At 33.5% G+C, this 14198-nt stretch overlaps 1 protein-coding gene across 2 annotated transcripts in view; it reads right to left on the bottom strand.

Moving 5' to 3' along the window:
• Window positions 1–14198, bottom strand: part of LOC148944552 (cytosolic iron-sulfur assembly component 3) — a 40680-nt gene that overhangs the window by 16372 nt on the left and 10110 nt on the right. For both annotated transcript variants that reach the window (XM_089100655.1, XM_089100656.1), the window contains exon 5: window positions 9326–9440. In XM_089100655.1, coding sequence (XP_088956781.1) covers window positions 9326–9440 — 115 coding nt within the window. The remainder of the gene's footprint in view (window positions 1–9325; window positions 9441–14198) is intronic.

The raw sequence follows: 14198 nt of genomic DNA, 5'->3' as shown, positions 1-14198 counted from the left end.
GAGGTTAGGAACTTCACCAAATTAGTTTCCCTTTTACCTGATCAAAAGAATCGGGTTTTGATACCAACGATCAAAAAGATAAGACTCAACTGGCGATAAGGTCGATATATATTTTTTAAAAACGTTTATACCATGCACATTAGGGTGGTCACAAGGTATAAGGTAAAAAAATATTTTTGTTATAATGCCGGCGGGACCCCCCTAATATTTGCCATTGGTCTAGAAAATAACAGTTGGAAAATTTTAGCTCAATCGGATAATGTTAACCCGTGCCTCATCGAGATTAAATGTGAAAAAAACGATTTTTTGCACAAAATCGCCGTTTTTTCCTGATAAAATAAAAACTATTTGTCCTAGAAATTTTATTCTTATTTCATTTCATAGGAAATGTTACTATCATCAAGTTTTACTCCTACCACTTTTTGGTTTAAACGTTTATATTTGAATATATCTACTATCTGTTACTCTGCTGTCGTGTGTATTTTCTTTTTATTAACTTATTAATTGTTTTATCTTACTATTATATCTTTATTTCTGTTTTATTTTAACTTTGTATTTTTACCTGTCAGATTATGCTCTTCCAGATTTTTATTTTAATTTTACTTTATTAGAGGGCTTCATTTAATATTTTGTTTTCAAACAGTAGACCTTATTAAACAACGCTCTTCTAGTGAGTTTTTTCTTGTGACATTCGAGGGAACATGTCTTTTACAGCGTCAACGGGCCTTGCTCGTTCAGGTTCGAGTTCCAGGCAGAAAGAAATGGTGCATTTGATTGGCTACATCTCTCACCAAATCACTGGCAGTAAATTACCCTCTAATTGTCAAGTTTTACGCAGCTGATTTTATAATATACGGGTAGTGAAATTGACCACCAGAGAAGCTGTAAGACTTATAATATAGGAGGCTGTAATTTTTTGGGAGAAAGCTACTACACCAGCCAAACACTTTAAAGTTAGTATTGTAAAGCTTGAAAAACTGGACAAAGTGTGGAGAAAACTACAAAAAAACCCCAACGAATCTAATAGAACAGCTTAAAATAAAAAAGTAGAAGCTTACAAGTCAATCCATGATGACCTCTTTGAAATTGCTCATCAGGATGCATTAACAAACCCTGTTGAAGAAGACAAGCAGTTTTTGTTACTCCAGAGAAAAAAGGACGTCCTGGCTGAATGGGAGGCGTTGACATGAATTTTGTGAACGCAGAACAACGAAGAGAAAAGAGACGAGCAGCTGAGATGGCAAGATTGAAAAAATCACAAAACGAATTAGGTTAGTAGAGTTTTTCTCTTTCTTTCACGTTTTCCTATTCTTTTTCTCTTGAAATTATTTTATTTGATGCCTATTCCGTGAGTGCGTTGCTTATTGCTTGTTACCGTTTAATGAGTTTTTCCTTTTTTTTTTGAAGATGTAAATTTCATTGCACAACTGGAATCTTCAGCAAGCAGCACATCAACAGAAGAGGAACAAGAAGAGATGGAGGTGAATTTTCCCGACACAGAGGATGGAGAACCAGAAATAAAGAAAAAGAAGTACGCTAGAGGAAGTGAAGAGATTATAACCGAAAAATTATCTTTATTGTTAGATAGATGTAGTATTTCTGATAGAGACACAGTTCGAATAATATCAGCTACTGCAGAGGCGTTAGGTTTTGACTCACAGAATTTAATTGTAAGTAGAAGTGTAATACGACTTCGCAGACAGCTATTCCGAAAACAAAGGACTGAACTTATCAAACGTAGATTCAAAAATTCCGATTTAGAAGGAATTGTTTTGCACTGGGACAGAAAACTACTTCCAGATGTTTTGGGTAAAGAAAATTTAGAAGGGGTAGCGGTTTTGATTAGTTGTGAGGATGAAGAAGTTCCTCAGTTGATAGAAGTTCCTCAGCTTGGAAATGGTAAGGGAATTACTCAGGCAAAAGCTGTATTTGCAGCAGTTGAATAGTGGGGAGCAGTTGAGAAAATCCAGGCAATGTGTTTTGATACCACTGCAGTAAATACTGGTCGCCTCAACGGAACCTGCGTTTTGTTGGAGCAATTAATAGAGAAAAATCCTCTATTTAGCATGTCGCAACCATATTTTTGAAATTATTCTCAAATCAGTTTTTGATTTAAAAATGGGCACAACTACTGGCCCCCACCCAAATATTTTTAAAAAGTTTCAGACTGGATGGTCGAAGTTAGACAAGACAAAATTCAAAACTGCTATTGAAGATAAGAATATTAGACATAAAATAGGGAATTCAGATGAAATATCAATTTTTCTTATGGAACAATTAAAAAACCAACAGCCAAGGATTTTTTTATCCTTTGTAATAAATTACAAAGAATTTATTCAACTTTCGTTAATTGTTTTAGGACGTACTCCCCCAAAAGACACTTTTTTCAAAGTACCTGGTGCCATTCATAACGTTAGATTGATGGCAAAGGCCATTTATTGCATCAAAATATATCTTTTCAGGGATCAATTTACATTAACAAATTTAGAAGAAAAAACTATCACTGACATTTGTTTATTTTTAATAAGCATTTATGTAAAAGCGTGGTTCAACGCCCCCAAGCCCACTTTGGCCCCCGACCAACACCTACAATTTTAAAAATCTCTTGTAAAATATAGAGAAATCGATAAAGAACTTGCAGACAAGGCACTGTCTAAAATGATAAATCATTTGTGGTACCTCAATTCTGAGCAATTCGCATTTTCTTTCTTCGATGAAAATGTAGATAAAAGTGTGAAAACAAGCATGGCTGTAAAAAGTCTACAATTAATTCCAATTGAAGAAAAAACTTGTGATAATAGGGATATGAAAGCAAAACTCAGTCTCCATCAAGTGGATAATTTATTGGACAAAGATATTGATTTTTTTGTTTCTCATCGAGCTCTAAATTTTTTCAAAAGATTTTGAATTGATACAGAATTTTTAAATACGGATCCTGATGTATGGTGTGAAAATTCAAATTACTTAAAAGCAAAAAAAATAGTGAACGGTTTTAAGGTTGTCAATGACACAGCTGAAAGAGGGGTAAAATTAATCCAAGACTTCAATTCCTGTTTGACAAAAGACGAAGAACAAAGTCAGTTTCTGTTACAAGTTGTATCGGAATGTCGAAAAATATTTCCTGACTCTTCAAAAGCCACGTTATCTAAGCCATTACCACCTTAATCTGATAATTAATTGTACTTCTTTCTTTTATAATGCTTTCTTTTTTACATTTTAAATAATAAAATTTTGAACATTATTTCTTCTTGTTCTTTATACCTTTTTCCTTTTCTAATCTCCTCAATTCATCATTTTCAATTTGGATTGTTTCTGTATTTACTTTGAAAACAGTTTTAACAACACTTTTTTTTATGTACCAATTGAGAAAATAAATTAGGCAAAATTTGGACAACAGATTTAATTAAATCTGGTAATATTGTTGGGTATTTTATTAAAAAAAATCCATTTTTATAAAAATTTAAAAATTCAACCTTGATGAGGCACGGGTTAACCTTATCCGATTGAGCTTAAACTTCACCAATCTCAATTCTTAGCCAATTGGCAGCTTTTAGGGGGGTCCCCTCAAAAAATTCCAACATTGATTTTTTGTGACCACCCTAATGCACATCTTCGGCGACGAGGGATTGACATCTTTTGCTAGTGGATGTGACCTATTATTGGCCTCTGATGCATTTGAGGCTACGAAAAATTCTGTTGCATGTCCGCTACGAAGAAGGACGTACAAGTAAGAACAAGTTATGAGTGGATGGTCATCTTCAAGGATAAGGCATTAGAAACTTCTGCAAACTAGTTTCCTTTTTTGGTGTCCCATCTGTATTTGGCCTCGATGGGGGGGGGGGGGATACCGCACTCCTTCCAATAAAAATTGATAACAAGAGGCAGGATATGTACCAATATATCGACATTTATTTGTTTCCGATGCATTTCAGGCCAATAAGCCTTTGGGGGAATAGTAAAATGTAATATTGTATGTGTATTTCATGATAAATAAATCTTATCTTAAGGGTACACTACACATGTAGCGTTACACATGTAGCCTTTGAACTTTACATATACATGTAAGGTTCAAACGGCTCTTAAGTTAATAAAATACCTTTAAATCCCTTCCTCGGATTCCAGGCTAAAGTGTCACTACCGAAACACTTTTGTTGGCGAAGCCGAAAAAGGATTACTGCAACACTGCACGTTACCTAAGCAAGTTAATTTAGTTTTGGATTTGTATTGAATGTTTTTAATATAAATAAAGAGGCTAAAGAGTTCAACCCTACAAGTTAATCCGTATACGGTGTCACAAATATTATACTTTTATTAAAAGTTCGCTCGATTTTCATCCAGTTTTAATAAAACTTAATAACATTTCATAATTGTGAGCATAACAAACCAGTTTTGAAAATCAATGCGTCTAAAAAAACAAAGAAAAAAAATTATAAGGTCGAGGCAATTATTTGGAAATTCAATAGTTAGTTTTTTTTTTATCGAATCTTAGAAAGCAAAAAAAAAAAAAAAAATCACAACGAACTACGTGCTCATTCTTGCCATTCTAGTCTAGCATTGATAAAACTAAATTTAGCATTCAGTATCTTCCGAAATGGGTCCTCAAAATGTGCAGCTGATCTTTTTAATTATTTTTTTTATACATAGAGGCGATTGTTATTAGAATTGTTATCGTTAATTTTTAGTATCTAATTGTTATTATGAGGTTTTTCAATGTTATAAAGATATCTAGCCTTGATTTTGTGTCGACATAAGACTAAAAGGTGTTCACAAAGTAAGTCTTTCGACAATTTGAAAATTTGTTCCCCAACTGATCATAGACATTTATTAGCCTTCAGAAATAATATTTCAAAATTATTTAAACATACGAAGTAGATAGTTAAGTTTTTTGCCTTGTTTAGCACACCTCTACGTAGGTCTCGTTATTTGTAAGAAGTGAAACAAGATGCTATTTTGTTGGTAATGCCAGGAAGAGAAACCAAAGAGTAACTCTATAAAGTGACATTTCAGTTCCTAATTTTCTAATTATTGATGGGAAGGGTTCTTTGAACAAATTGAAAAGGGGGAAGCTACAGGTCCCTAATACCCCTTAGCTTTACTTAAAACTTGAATTTAGCCAACAAGAGGCTTTCTGACTATCTGCAAATGTTTTAGTTATATTTAACCAGTTATAACTATTGTTTCAAACATTTACTTTATGGCTTAGTATTTGGGCAAGATAAATTAAACAAAGCTGACTAAATTTCAAGGCGCAACACATTTGCATGTGACACAAACAAATATCGTTAGTACTGACTTTTTGTTTCCAATTTTACTGAAGATTTAATCTTAGGTAACAAGAGGCCTTGTAACTGAATTATCATTATTTCTAAGGTTGCTATTAGAAGGGTGTGAATCTATTATCAAGCGTTAGTCCATTGGTTCACACGGCAACGATTATATACTGGGGGTGGGGGGGTGCTAAATGGCGAAGAAGCATGTTTTTGATGTAAGCTTCCTATTATGCACAACGCGATTCTTTCCATCTCCACCCTCTTTTCAGTTATTTTTCGAGCGTTGTGATGAGATGATGATCTAGCTATTTACGCCACTTAGCAGGATTTCTAAACATCACAAGTTAGAAAACCACTATTTCGATAAAACAAATGTATTTGGAAACCACTATTGAAAACCAAAGCCACATAAAAATCCCATGAAAATCTCTTTTTTGACAAATGTTTGGACACAAAACTTCTTAAATATAGGAAGTATTTAAGTGACATTGACATTTCGTGGCTATGCATGTACAGATGAAGGCGTTTCAGGATAAGGACCTTTCATCCTCTATGCACCTTCGAATATACAAATGACAATGAAACACTTCCAAAGCAGGGAAAAACTATCATCACCCCCCACCCCCTACAGGATCTATGCACCAAAGCTTATCTTTTTCATCGAATTTTGAAAGAGTAAAAATTAAGGAAAAAAAAATAATAATAATAAACGGTACTTGTATGACAGAGCCCCTACCGCTCAAGTCGTTGATTCATTGACGCATTATAGAACCGGTTTTTTTTTTAGTTTCTTTCAGGTTAGCGTGAGATAAGACAAAGAGAAGTGACAGAATAGATAGAAAACATATAACTTGGGCTATATATTTGCAAGTTAGGGGGGGGGGGGTAAAATATTTGGACAGTGTGAAGTTAGAAAACAATTCTTGAGTCATAATATGCAGAATAATTGTACCTAACATATTAGGCATGCAGAAAAGCTATACTTTGCCCCCCGCCCTAATGTGCAAATATACAGCCCAAATTTGTTTCTAAAGTATTATATTTTTATCATTCTTAGGTATATTTCATTAGGATTGAGCGTCAGAGAAACATATTAGAGGGATATTAGGAAGGGGCTATATAATACAACTACCTAACAAACAAGTAATAATTAGAGTACTCTTGTAATAGATTAAACACAGCAAGTTATAAAGGCTTAATTAAATATTACGGAAGCTAAAACGGTAGAAAATCAAATTTTACGAGTTTAAATACAGTAAAAAGTCTAGCTTTTTAGTTTTCAGCTTCCTACAAAAAAAATAAACAAATATAAACTCCCCTAGCCAAATAGATAACTTTCTTGGCAAAATTCTCATTACTGACGAGACAAAATCTATTTTCCCTCTCTGAAAGATAAACAAGAATAATTGAACAATAAATTCATAAAATTGTCTAGGCAAATAGCTCTTCTCTTATTTCTTGATACACTTATTAAATAGGAATCTCCGGGAATCTCTTAATCTGGATGTGTTATTTGCAGTGCAAAGGTCTTGTGAAATAATGTTTCTGAGTATTTTACTCTAAAAAACCATGACGATCGAATTGTAATAAGACGCAAACAGTTTAAGCTCAAAGCCCACTTCTATTAAACTCTATGGCCTTATCATACAGTTTTACATATAAAAAACATGTAAATCTTTAATAAAGATTAGTCTTTAAATAATTTTATATCTTTTACACCTATACTAAGTATCACCTAAACTAGATTTATTTTCAAATTGTTCAAGGGAAAGGAAGAAGTTTGTGAAACCGAATCTAAACATTCAAGATAGGAGAGTTGACAGAGTTTAAAAATTTTAACCTACGATGTCTATTAAACTACACATATCTCAAAACCGAGTAAATACAACACATTTAATGGATATTCACTGAAAAACCTAGATAAGATTCATGCATCTCACAACCTCACAATTCAAACCTCACAACCTCACAATTCACAACCTCACAACCTCAAAAACCTCACAATTCATGCATCTTGAAACAGGATATACCAAAAAATGTTGAGATCCCACCCCCCACCCCCCCAAAAAAAATTCAAAAACGCAGACGCGAGGTCTTAGCTACCAAAACTAACGTATCTAAAAGCTGGGTACATAATAAAGCATTGGAGTGATTTTAACAAAAAAATGTGGACGCTTATCAATGTTTTACATAAACATTTTTTTTTTGAAACGATGAATATTTCAAAATGAAAAATTTTAATCAGAATATCAGAATATTCTTAAAGATATGCCTCCAACGCACCACAACGTTACCAAATTATTTGAATATCAAATTTGAAAACTGAAAATTCATATAGGAATTTATTGGAAACGTGAACATACTAAATGTATTTGAAATCAGAATCTTGCAGGAATTGGACAATCTACATATTAAGAGGGCCCCCAGTAAAGGTCTAAAGACCCCTAATTGCCATCCAGCCTAGTTTTTACAAACATGTAATATCTCTTTGAAGTCAGAATTTCTAGGGAAGGATCCATGAAAATCATACATCTTGCTGACAATCATACTCTCACTTCACATACATTCTAACAGAAAGGTGATCATGCTCACCTTATTTAAGTCAGAATTATATCAAAGCTGAAATCTGTATAGATCGAGGAGTAAAGCTAGAACCAAAGGGATCGAGCCCCTCCACCCAAACTGTGTATATCGATATGTTATATGTTTTCGAATCAGAATACTGAGGGAATAATCATTGACATTTACTCACAATGATGTTCATGCTCTGGCATCCATTTATTAACTATATAAAAGAGTTACAACTTGTTGAAAACAGAAGTATGTTATAATTAATAATCAGGATAGGTCTCTGGGCCCAAATTCATTTAAATAAAATGGCGGAGAATTTACGTCTTATTATAATTAGGATCCAGTCAAAACTAATCATCAATGTAATTAGAGGACCTTAGGTTGGACATTTTAGATTGAGCCCCCCCCCCGAATCTTATCTATATAGAAATGTTTTATTTCTTTTGTTTCGCGGCCATTCAGAAAATTATATCTGATACTTAAATTTACTCATAATCACACCCCATCAACACTTAAAGGCGTCTAGTTATAAATAAAAGGCAAATTAGAATAAGAAGATAATAAGTATTCTTCACAATGTTTCATTTTGGTAGTCTAATGCTTGTGCGATACCAAAATATTTGAATCTAGATAAGGAGCTAACATTCAGCGCCCTGTTGAAGAGAGAGAGAGAGAGAGAGAGAGAGAGAGAGAGAGAGAGAGAGAGAGAGAGAGAGAGAGATAGAGAGAGAGAGAGAGAGAGAGAGAGAGAGAGAGAGAGAGAGAGAGAGAGAGAGAAGAGAGATTTAATTGAAGACTTCACTTTATAACACCTATTTGCCAAATGATTGAAAGCTGAACTGTACCAAAGTAAAAGAAAGAATTGTCCACCAAAATGTACCAAATTGTTATAGTTGCAGCTTTTCACTCCAAGCCATATTAAAACGTTTAGCAATTTTCGTTTGCGCCCCATTTGTGCGCGTTCAATAGTATTTAATATACATTTAACATCCTTATCCATCCATTTGTTAGTTTCTCTTAATATCCTTGTCTAATTGCTTATAACTCCGTTGCTTAAGTCTTATTTTAACTTTTGAAGATATCATTAATTATTTACCCCTTTTACAAATACACAGCTTTATTGTTGGAAGTAGCATCTTTAGAATCTTGCAACTAATAGTTTTTTCATAATATGAAAAACATCTTGCAAAACGTCTATCATTATTGAAACGAATATTTTTTTGTCAAATCATTGAATTTTGTTAATAACCTCGTAAAATCCACTGTATGACGTAAACAATTACAACTTAGAATAAAAATTCCGCTTCTAATAAAGACTACCAGAAAAAGAAGAAAAAGAAGAGAAGAGAGAGGAAAACTCTACCCTATGCATATACCTACTCTCTACCCTATACCTATACCCTACCCCTATACCCTATGCAGGTAGGGTAGAGGTAAACTCTACCCTACCCTATACCTTGTATAAAAAACTACCCTATGCATACCTATGAGAAAGGCAGCTGCCTCTTCAGCCTCAATGGAATATTTTTCAGCTACAGACAAAACTGGTTGAACAGATACGGAAACAACAACTTTCAGGCCCTGCCCTTCTTTGGCACCCTGTAAGCAAATACATTAACATTTTACACTGAAGAACCAAGGACAAGAAAATGAAAAAAAAATTACCCCCTGACTTTAAGATTTTTTCTTTGCAAAGATTTTTCTTTGTTGTCACACTGAATCGTAAGAAGAAGCAAGCGAAAATTTTTTTTGTTTACAAACAAGTCCAAATAAACGGCTGTAACGCCTAATTTATCACCATCTGATCGTTGAGAAATACAACAACCAATAGGGGTGTATTACCCTTATGTTAAGTATTATGTTCAGTATTGAACAAATATAGGCTAATGGAAAGATGTAAAAATTAAGCAACAAAAAATAATGAGTCTATTGATATTTCAATAGTCAACTAAAGGGATGAACATAACAGAATAGAATAACCGAATTGGTCTTTCTAAAAACATATTTTCGTCGATGAGTCAATTAACTTATAATTTGAAGTGTCACAGTTTCTAGAACTCCATGAAGACGCATTTTTTTCGCTCATTTTCTGACGAATAGTCACACACGTTCCTTATTTTCAAACTTGGAGCCTGCTAAGCGTAAAACTACATAACTGAATACAGAGGTCTTTTTCATCAAAAATTGAGTTAATTGATTTTCCTAATTTTTTCCAAGACATATTGGGTGGTGTAAGTTTCCACTTAGTCAATTTAAAGAATCAGATTTCATTTCCTCTGTCCTTGGTACTTTAACGTTATACACTAACATTTATGTTTAAGTATAACTAGGGACCGACCGATATATCGGGCGGCCAATATTATCGGGCCGATAGGCGGTCAATGTCATTATTGGATATCAGAAAAAAAAATCGGATATCGGCCGATTTTTTTTATGCACAACTTATCCAGAAGATGACAGCAGATTTTCTCGGGTAATTTTTTGTGTTCACTCCTTGAGGGCGGAGCCACCAGATAAAATCGGACCTTTGTCGTCAATACACACCTGGTGTGTCAATGTTCGAAATGTATGGTGAGTTCAATAACGTACAACTTCTACCAAAACAACTAAAAAGAATAGAATAAGCCGTACATCTCTGTTTAATGAATGTTCATTTGTGTGGTTGAAAGGTCCAAGATTCAATCGATTAAAACCATAATATCAGGTCAGGGGCCCAGCTAAGGAAGGATGTGGGGGGGATATAGGGTGGGGAGGGGGAAGTTCTAAGGTGTCGACTCCACGTGACAAAACCTTGAAAAATTTACCTATTTAGCTAGGAGCATGTGTCTGCATTTTTCGGAATACTAGATGATTTTGTCAACACATTTCCTTGAATCCCTCCTCCAAACTTAAAACCCTAGCTGCACCCCTGCATCCTATGTACCTAGCAGGTATTCGTTAGGAAGGGACTATATAATATGAATGTAAAGTAAAATTTCACACTAATATGTTCATGATTAAAATATAAATTCTCGTTCCCGCTATTGAAATTTGGGTTTCAATAATCAAATTCAATGAATATCTTACACTTCTTTCAATCAGATTTTCACGCATTTGTGTTTATGTAACTAAACCGGCTTAAAATAATTTTACTGTCCAGACTAGCACTTTATTTGGTTTGATTTTTTTCTAAATCTTTTTTGCATTATTTGGAATCTATAGTAAATTATTGAGGCTGTTCTTTGGTGAGTAATAGACCAGGGATAAACATGTGAGTATGAATATGGGCGGAGAGTGCAGGGTTCAAACTTTAGGTAAGTTCCTTTTTTTCCGGGGAAAAAATTTATCAACAAATTATGTCGTTACGATACTATATCGGTGCGGACCGCAAAATCCATATCAGTCGGGTCTTAATTATAACCAAAAATTGTCCAATTGTTTTTCGGGCACATTTCCTGGTCCAATTTTCATACGCATGATAACTGCCAAAGGGATAGTCTTAAGAAAAAGATTAAAAACTTATTAAATTCAAATTACGAGTTTTAGTTTTAGTTGAGTTTCTTGGAAACTTTTTTTTTGGTATAACTAAAAGTAGGTCCCGCATCTGGACTACAGCAAGGAGCTATTTCTCGGTCTTTGTTTCTTTTTTTTAAGTTATGTCAATTAAGTGTTTCCAACCCCATGGACATACTCTGCTTCTTAAGCAGTTTATTTATTTTCTTGTATCTTTGACTTAAATCAAGGATTTCATGAATAAATGAATACAAATGAAAAATAAATTTTTTAACGTTGAAAAGTGGCATGTCCACTGTTGTCAAAGATTATGTTTTATCCCCTGAGCTTACCTTTTCAGCTGTTTGTGTTTCAAAGGGCATTTGTTCCAGAGGTTTAGAAAAATAAACGCTTGAGTTCCATCTTTTACCTCAATCCTGTTATGATATACTACAAAAACAGTTAGATTTGGTCCAATTTTCGCCCACATATTTCAAGAACTATGCGTGTTCTTTAAAAACGTAATCATATGAACCTTATATGAAAACTGAGATCTTTTGGCAACAAAAACATGATAAGTGAGAAATTCTGGCACACCAAATAACTGTGGGATATTTCTACATTGGATGAACACACCAAAATCAAATGATAGAACTCAACAACATGAGAATATAGAAAACAAAAAATACACATACCTCAGATGTTACTTAGCATTCTTTTGACAAACAAAATATAGAATTAAAAAAAAGAAGAACGGTATTTCTGTTTGTATTATGGGAAGTTCTAGAAAAACTACAGAAAAAAACTTTTTATTTAAGGATAAACAGGGTAAAGGATATTGCACAATAAATCGTAGGTGTAAAATCATTGAAAAGTCTAGCATTGCCGAAAATGGCCAAATTGCCCATTCTAATTTGAAATGGAAAGTTGAACTTCAAAAATTTACTACTTCCCTCCCAAAGCCGTATTCAGGAGGGGGGGGTAAGGGTTTCCAGCCCCCCGCCACCTCAAAAAAATGTTTGTCCAACTCTTAAAACACAAAAAAAATATAAACAAATTTTTGATGCGTTTTTTGAACTTTTATTATAATACATAAAGTATTAATTTATCCGATTAACCTGTCGTTAGCAGAAATGCCGGTTAAATCACGAGTGTGAAAGGTTCTGCGGGGTAGTATGAGAGCAGCGTCAAAGTTTGAGTTTTGCTTAGTCTTAAGTTTATTTGGATCTATGTTCTTTTGTCTTCAGACTTTTTTTTTATTTATGTACTGTAGCATATAGAAAGCAATAGGAAAAATGCAACCAAAAAATATTATCAGAAATAAAATAAGTATTTTTGGTTTTTAAATTTGGCTGTTGTTGCCAGAACTATTTCTTATACTATATGGCTGTTGATACATCTTGTAAGACGGAAGGGCACCATATTGGAACATATTTCTGTTAATAACAACCCGTCTGGTATAAGGCTCATATTTTTGTTCTGAATTATTGTTTATGTTCTTCGAACCTTGTTAGAGCTAAATTGAGATTGCAACACTATTACTGGGCTTTGAGCGAAGTTCGAGTATGTCGTCCCACTGTTAAGAGGACGATTAATTGTAGATGCTTTGGGAGAGACTTGAGGAAAATTTGGAATAAAAGCTTGATTTATGGGGACAAATCTGAAATAATTATCAAAATCATAAAATGTTTAAGTTAAATAAAATATCAAAATATGAAAATGAATTCGAAGTAAGTTTTTAAAAAACAACGGTACTTGTATGATATACGCCCTACCTAATGTTCTTCTGATCAATCCTAATGAAATATACCAAAGTAAGATAAAAATTCGGATATATTCGTAAACTCAAAATTAGTTTTTTTTTCAAAAATAGTATTCTTTGAAGTTGTTAATTATGAGATTGAAATTGGTTGTGTGATTGCGTATTCTTAGGTCAATATAAAAATTTTGTATTCCCAAATCAACATCACAGCTTTGCAATGTTAATTTGCTTCATATTTTAATGCATCCATGTCACTAGACAATTTCGTTTTTGCCGTAGCTGATACAATCAGTTGTATCATCAGTTGTATACAATCAGTTGTATCATCAGTTGTATTTTGCGATTGTTTTCGTGATACAATCACAAAAGAACATAAAATTTGGTTATATTATTCAGCTTTCAAGGGATTCAAAACCTCTCGCCTAAACGATAAGCATAATCATAATAACAACAATAATAGAACTTATCACAAATATGCATATTTCTTAGAAATCAAACGCACTCGTATTGAATGATCAGATTATTTGGCGAAGCTTCAAAACAGAACTTAATACAAAAGAATGATGAATTGGCATTATAACTATAAAGCAGCCCAGAATACATTGTCCCCAGTGGGTCTTCTGTGCAAGGAGCAACTTGCTGAATAGTCTTCAACGTTATAACCAAATTAAAAGTCATAGATAGCGTTGTTATTTTTTCTTTCTTTCGGGAACAGGTTGCGTTTCCAGTCTCACTAATTCCCAACAGCCTTTGGTCTAACAGACAAGCACTGGAATTACCATAGTACAGAATAAAATTCCTGCCACGATGCAAAAAAGTTAGATCTGAACCATACTAATTATATGCTTTATAATAACAATCATTAATGTCATGAAGGTCAGAACTGTGTTTCCACTAAACTTCTCGGAAAACTCTTGCAACAACCAAAGAATAAAGTAAACACCTGCAGAACTGATATTTTAGCGGCTTAGAATTGCTGAATAGATACAAAAATAACATAGAACAGAAGAAGGGTTCATTCTTTGACAGTCAACACTGAAAAGGTGAAAACCCACAGCATAAGCTGCAGAGTTGTAAACAGTCTGTTTAAAATTCACAGTATTTTGATTTGCCATTAATTTAAT

Source organism: Artemia sp. Qi Xiang Cuo, chromosome 14 (genome assembly GCF_049724085.1).
Source record: "Artemia sp. Qi Xiang Cuo chromosome 14, ASM4972408v1, whole genome shotgun sequence".
Taxonomy (NCBI): domain Eukaryota; kingdom Metazoa; phylum Arthropoda; class Branchiopoda; order Anostraca; family Artemiidae; genus Artemia; species Artemia sp. Qi Xiang Cuo.
This window is presented reverse-complemented; position numbering and strand designations above follow the sequence as displayed.